This window comes from Arachis ipaensis, chromosome B04 (assembly GCF_000816755.2).
Source record: "Arachis ipaensis cultivar K30076 chromosome B04, Araip1.1, whole genome shotgun sequence".
NCBI classification, from domain to species: Eukaryota; Viridiplantae; Streptophyta; class Magnoliopsida; order Fabales; family Fabaceae; genus Arachis; species Arachis ipaensis.
The window spans coordinates 89,671,326-89,678,118 of NC_029788.2; the positions used below are offsets into that span (position 1 = coordinate 89,671,326).

The 6,793-nt window shown below is 35.8% G+C and overlaps 2 protein-coding genes across 2 annotated transcripts in view; both read left to right on the forward strand.

Annotated features, from left to right (window-relative positions):
• Window positions 4,352–5,498, forward strand: LOC107637875 (dolichyl-diphosphooligosaccharide--protein glycosyltransferase subunit 2-like). Its single transcript, XM_021122491.1, has 5 exons — window positions 4,352–4,356; window positions 4,445–4,593; window positions 4,792–4,853; window positions 5,065–5,145; window positions 5,228–5,498. The coding sequence occupies exons 1-5, from the start codon at window positions 4,352–4,354 to the stop codon at window positions 5,468–5,470; spliced, it is 540 nt and encodes a 179-aa protein (XP_020978150.1). The 3' UTR covers window positions 5,471–5,498.
• The window catches only part of LOC110271529 (nudix hydrolase 14, chloroplastic-like), an 8,277-nt gene continuing 7,005 nt past the window's right edge, over window positions 5,522–6,793 (forward strand). Inside the window, exons 1-3 of the mRNA XM_021122492.1 lie at window positions 5,522–5,635; window positions 5,798–5,860; window positions 6,205–6,297. Of these exons, the coding sequence (XP_020978151.1) occupies window positions 5,522–5,635; window positions 5,798–5,860; window positions 6,205–6,297 (270 nt within the window). The remainder of the gene's footprint in view (window positions 5,636–5,797; window positions 5,861–6,204; window positions 6,298–6,793) is intronic.

A 6,793-nucleotide genomic window follows, 5' to 3' on the forward strand; every position in this document is an offset into this window, starting at 1 on the left:
TCAAAATCCCAATTTACAATCTCCATAACCAATAATAAGAACATACTTCCCTGCAGTTTCTTGAGAAGACGACCCGAGGTTTAAATACTTCGGTTATCAATTTATTTAGGGGTTTGTTACTTGTGATAACCAAAACGTTTGTAAGAAAGGACTTTTGTTGGTTTAGAAGCTATACCTACAACGAGGATTTATCTGCAAATTTCTAGACCACGCAAAAGTTCTCTCTTCAATAAACCTCGCCAGTAATTATTTACTGGCGGATTTTTTGTCTACCACTAGTTACTGGTGAATTTAGCGGCGGATATTAACTTTTAATTGGCGAAATTCTGGAGCTTGTTACTATCGAATTTATCTCCCGGTAAATCCAATGGTAATTTTAAATTTTTTTTAAAAGTTTAAAATTTTGTTTAAAAATTCAATATATAATTTTAAATGTTTAAATTCAATAATTTTTAAACTAACAACATTTTTTCAAAATTTTATAATTTTTCATAATAATTTGTCTATATTTTTTTGTTAAAAGTTCACACATCAAAGTTTAAGAATAAAGAAGAAAAATAATAATTACCCGTGTATGAAAAAAAGTAACACTATAAACATATACTCTAAATCCAGAAAAGATAAACTTACATAAGGTTCAATATAAAAAAACAAGATACCTCATAGTGACTAAGTAAATTGCATAGTTAAACCTCTCTAGACAATAAAATATTAAAAAAAATTAATTATACAAATGGTATATCTATTTAAGATTTCAAGTAATCCACTAACATGCATATGTATATCTCTTAAATGGTATATCTATTTAAGCTTATACAATTTCAGCAATTTATAAATCTAGTTGGAGCTTTTGCATCATAATATAAACCTACTGTCTACAAGCGCACTTTTTGGAATAGCAGGCTGTACACCTTAAATTGCAAACTATAAACATAATCAACACACAAATTATAATTAAACAAAATCATATATTCAAATGAGTAAATTGCAACAAATTTAGTAAAATAACAACTAACACAGTAAAATTAATTCAAAAAATAATTAACTCAGACAATAATAAACTCAGAAAATTAACAACAATCAACAATAAGTCAATAATTAACTTAAAAAATTAACAAGCAAAAATTAACTTATACAATTAACAACAATAAACACTAATTAACTCAAAAAAATAATTAACTCAGAAAACAATTAACTTAAAAAATTAACAATCATCCAAAATACCATCAACTAAAAACAAATTCTAAATTATACCCTATCTAACCTAACATTATTTAATTTCTAATTACACTAAATTAATATAGCAAACTCTAATCACACACTTCATTAAAAAATTTAATCAATAATTTAATAAAATACCTAATAAAATCCAATACAAACAAAAAAATGAAAAAAAATACAAAAACTATAAAAAATACCTCTGATGATGTATGTAGAATGGTGGAAGCGTGGTGGTGATAGGAGACAGCAGTGAAACCTATAGTGGTGGAGTTAGGGTTCAGTAACATAACAAACAATCAAAAGGAAAAATGGACAACAACCTTACCTTGGTACAGTGGACCTCAGCCACAGTGATAGCGACAGGGCGACGACCTCCGAACGATGGCAAGGGACACCAACAGCGGTGGCACGGCGGAGGCTTTTCACAAAGACTTCAGCAACAGTGATGACGACATGCTGATTTGAGATGACAATATGGTTTACTGGCAGTGACGACAGCTCCAGGTGGTGGCGGCGCAACCTTCTTCTAGACCAGAGGGAGAGAGATGAGAGAGAAACGAGAGAGAGAAGAAGAGAAAAGAGAGAGAGTTTTCAGAAGTGAGGGAGAAGGATTTTGAATTTGAATTTTATTCCAAATTTATCGCCAGATTTACCGGCAGAAAAATTCGACAGTAAGGTGTTCGTCGTTGCCTAAACGATGCGTTTCACTAAATTCTGTTACCGTCGAAATTTTCCGTCTAATTTTTCGACGGAAAATTCGGCGCTAATAAAATCAATTTTCGCGCCTCTATTTACCGTCGGATTTAAAGGCAGAATTTTAAATCCAATGGTAACTTATTCGAGGACGAATTTTCTCTCGTAACTGTTAAAAACTCTGCCGCTAAATTTGTCGGTAACGTCCATCGCTAAATCCGACGATAGTGTATAACTAACATTTTGGCAGAGTATGCAAGAGATCCAAACAAAGAAGATCTCGGGAGGAACAACATTGGAGTTATCCCTCAAATTCAACTTTAAAGCCTTCAACAATCAAGTAGAGTATGAAGCGTTCTGATCGAATTTCGACTTGCAGGAGAAGTAGGAGCTAAAAGAGTGATGATCTATAGAGACTCACAAGTTGTCACCTCGCAGATCAACGACAATTATCAAGTCAAAGATCCTTGCATGAAAAGGTATGTGGAAGTAACTTTAAAACTTTTTTTTTTAATTTCGGGAAGTCGAAGCCGGACATATATTGCAGGAAGAAAACAAAGGGCAGATGCCTTGTCAAAGCTGACAAGTAGTACCGATCCCTAGGCAACAATAGGAGCTTGATATAGGAGATACTATAAGAATCTTTCATCCCGGAAGATGAAGGTAACTCAGAGGTGTTTGCTATATTCGTGCAAGACTTGAGGCGGATGACATCATATATTGATTTTTTCAAGGCTCAAGTTTGACCTGAGCAATTCAAAGGAAGCTAGAGACTAACAAAAAATATATCAAAAAATATATTAAACTCTCTATGATCAAAGAAACTCTTTATTGACAATATATTCAGTCCCTACTTAAATGTGTCCCGACTTATAAAATAGGTGAAGTTTTAAAAAAAGTTGCATGGTAGAATTTATAAAAATCACCTCGGTACTTGATCTCTGACAAAAAAATTTTTTTTGTATTACTTAGTTTTAGCATATCTTCTCTTCACTTTTATTCAATACTCATTATTTTAGTATAATTAAATTTTTTTGTGTTATTCAATTTATTTTATCATATTTCTGTTAATGTAATTATATTTTTTGTGTTACTTAATTTCAATTTGATCTTCTCTTCTCTTCCATTTAGTACTCAAATGTACTCAATTCTCATTATTTTAATGTACCTACTTTTTTGTGTGTTATTAAATTTTAGTCTATTTGTTCTTTCACTACAAGAAAAATGGCCTATGGCCATGCTTTTTTTTTTTGCCACGCTTTTAAAAAAGTGGTCAATGGCCACACTTTTGTGAGGGTGGCGATTGAAAAGAGATTTGGCCACATTTTTTCTTGCCACGCTTCAAAAACGTGGCGAAAAGGGTCAACGGCCACGCTTTTAGAAGGGTGGCAATTGATTAGAGAAACGGCCACGTTTTTTTTGCCACGCTTCAAAAGCGTGGCCATAGAGAGAAACAGGGACATTTTAGAAGCGTGGCAATAGAGTTTCATTACGGCCATGCTTACAAAATGTGGCCATATCGTAGTACTCTTTTGGCACGCTTTAAAAGCGTGGCCAAAAGCTTTTTTTAAAAAAAAAACCCTAAAGACCCGGCCCCCAACCTAGTCCCCAACCTAATTGACGTTCTTTCAACCCGTCCCCAACCCTTATCGAGCTACCCTCATCGAGCTCATCACATCCCTTGGTCACTCTTTCACCCTTGCTACCCTATTCGAGCTCACATCCTCGCCGTCTCCAGCACCACCCTCGCTGCACCGTTAGCCTCCGCCTCGTCTCCTCGTCGTCGTTACCAGCATCCTTACCGTCAGCGTCAGCGCCAATCGCTTTCCGCGTCTCTTGCTCGGTGTCGGAGCTCAGAGGCGACAACTGTTTTCTGCGTCTCTTGCTCGGTGTCGATGTCGGTCTTACCCTTGTTGAAGGAATAGTTGCTTCGTTGCGTTGTTTCATGTTCTTCTCCTCTTTCTTTCATGTTTCAATTCGCGTCGGCAGTGCATTTGCAAATTTTAGGGGTTTTTTTAGTGTTGTGCACAATTTGGGGGAGGTTTTGGTGGGGAACGGGAATTGAAAAATAACGATGAAATAAAGGACGGTTTGTTTATGAGTTCAAGCCTCTGGAAATTTTGAATTCCATCTGCTTATAAATGCATTCATGAGCCAATTTTTTAGGGGTTCTTTAATATGATAACCTTGTTTATAGAATATTTTGTTGTTGTTTTGTGTGTTTGCACCTATGGTTACATGTTTGTACCCGTGATTCTTTTTTTAAGTTCTGTATTCCTCTTTTCTTTTCTATTTGTTTTCTTCACTAAATCAGCTTCCTTTTGGTACTACTCTGTTGTATTCCTCTACCCTTGTTTGATGTTTTTTCGATTGAAAATTTGGAATTTTGCTAGCAGGCCAGGGAAGTATGTGACTGAAACCTGAACTAGATGTAGGAATGATGTAATTTTCGTTGGCTTTTCAAGAAATGTTGCTTGTCATCCTTGAGTTTGTTTATTGTTCAAGTTGTGATTTTTTTTCTCTGATTTAGGAACTGGTATACCCTTGAGAAGTCGAAGCAGGTGAAGGCATTTCGTTGTGGAGAGTATGATGAGTGCATCGAGAAGGCGAAGGCATCTGCTGCTAATTCGAATAAGAAGGCGGTGAAGTATGCTCGCAGGGAGGATGCTAGTTCTGGAAGTTAGTTCATCAAAACACTCAGCACCAACTTCTTCTAAAGTTTATTCTGCAACAACTTTTAGCAGTTGCTCCATCCTGGTTCATTCACTTGGTTGGTATATTCTGTTTCGTAATCATCAATATACTTGGTATGTTTCATGGTTGGCCGTAGTAAATTTGTGTACTTAGTGTTTTCGGGTTTTTTCAATTTGTTTGCAGATGGTGAAGAAATTGTAGGCCTTCAATATTTTCAATCTAGAGGAATGAACATGAAATACAATGTTTCTCTTTCTTCTTTTGGATTTATTTTCTTAATAATTTAATTTCAAGGTAGCATGACTTACCACTGATGTGAAGAAAAGAATCACAAGTTCACAACTGTGTTTCTTTGTTGTTGTTGCTTCTCAAAAGTTTTGCAGTGTCATATTTTGGATTTTTTCAAGGTACATCATGTTTAATGTTCTACTGATGTTTGTAATTTTGGCTTTCTAGGATTTTCTTGGCTTGGTGGAGAAATTTTACTATCTCTCTGGCAGATATGACATTGAGCTGACTGTTGGTGATGCTGTCATGGTATCTTAAAGTGTTTGCTCAGCTTAATTTCCCCTTTCTCAATTCTATTGGCAATCTGAGAAAAAAATGTGTATTGTTTCAGGAGAACTCTTTCTTACGGCCACTTGGCCATCTTGAATTAGATCTTCCAGAAGCACCTACTATCAAGGCACCCCGTCTTCCTCCACTAGCTGTTGATCCATACACGAGATATGGGCCCAAAGCAGAGATAACCCACTTATTCAGGACTCCTGAAAGTAAAGTTGTTGTAGAAGGGAGAGTTCAGTTTGATCTGCTCCAGGTAATGTTGATTTTGCTTTTCATTAACTACCCTCTGTTTGGATAATCCAACTTTATTGCTGAGTAAGTTTTTTTGGCTTTGTTTTATTTGAAGGTTATGCAAAGAGACTACAAATTAAGCTCTTTATTCAAGCAATGGTTGCATAACTTGCAAAGTGAGATTGGGATTCTAGCTGATGGCACCTTGGCTCTGAGACAAGTTCTAATTCAGGTAATTGCATCATCAGTGTTTAAAAAGTGGATATGATTTCTAATAATTAGGCCTTGTTAAGTGGTAACTTAAGTAACTGACTAACCTGTTAGTCTTCTAGTCTTATTCATGTTCTCAAATCAAAATCAACGAAACTAGTTTGACTCTTTTTGGTGTAAACAGGGTGTAGACATGTTTGGAAAGCGCATTGGGTTTCTCAAATTTAAAGCTGACATTTATAAGCCAGTCTATGTTTCCATTTTCTTGTGTTAATTTTAGCAAGGGGCTATGAACTAGTAGACATTTTACCTGTTATGATCTATATATATTATTCAAAAATAGCTTCTTGTGCTTCAATATCCAAAAATTGGATTCCTCATCATGGCAAGCAATGTATTAATAGTATTTGATTCATAGGCATACCACATTCTGAGCTATGTGGTATCTAAAATGCACAACTATCAGGATCTTTTGCTTCTTACCTTATGTTCTCAGGCATCCATCATTCCTCTTTTGCTTGTAATTTCTGTGCACTTGCACTTGATGCTGATTTCTTTCTTTATATATAAAATAAAGTAAACCGTGATTAGGTTCCAGGTATTGTATTTGCAAGAGGACCTGCTGTGACTATGTTGATACTTCTGGAATCAGATGGTGAAACTTATGCTGTCCTTACTAAACAGGTTCTTAGATGTTGGATCCTTGCAGAGAGAACTATGTTTTTTTTCAAATATTTTAACTAGAGTTCCTGGTGCACGAATTGTGAATCACAGTTTTCACAACTCGTACCACTAACCAGCAAGTGCACTGGGTCGTCCAAGTAATACCTTATGTGAGTAAGGGTCGAATCCCACGGAGATTGTTGGTTTGAAGCAATCTATGGTTATCTTGCAATTCTTAGTCAGGAAGTCAATTTTATTTATCAGTTGAATTGCGAATAAACAAGAGAGTATGGGTTAAAGGTTACTTGTTATGCAGTAATGGAGAATATGTTGGAGTTTTGGAGATGCTTTGTCTTCTGAATCTCTGCTTTCCTCTGTCTTCTGATTCATGCACGCACGTCCTTCTATGGCAAGCTGTGTGTAGGTGGATCACCGTTGTCAATGGCTACCATCCATCCTTCCAGTGAAAAGGGTCCAGGTGCGCTGTCACCGCACGGCTAATCATCTGTCGGTTCTC

Coding starts and splice junctions, on each gene's coding strand:
- LOC107637875 (XM_021122491.1), top strand. Junction 4,594..4,791: donor GGAGGATGCTAGTTCTGGAA/GTTAGTTCATCA, acceptor ATTTGTTTGCAG/ATGGTGAAGAAATTGTAGGC. Junction 4,854..5,064: donor GAATGAACATGAAATACAAT/GTTTCTCTTTCT, acceptor TTGGCTTTCTAG/GATTTTCTTGGCTTGGTGGA.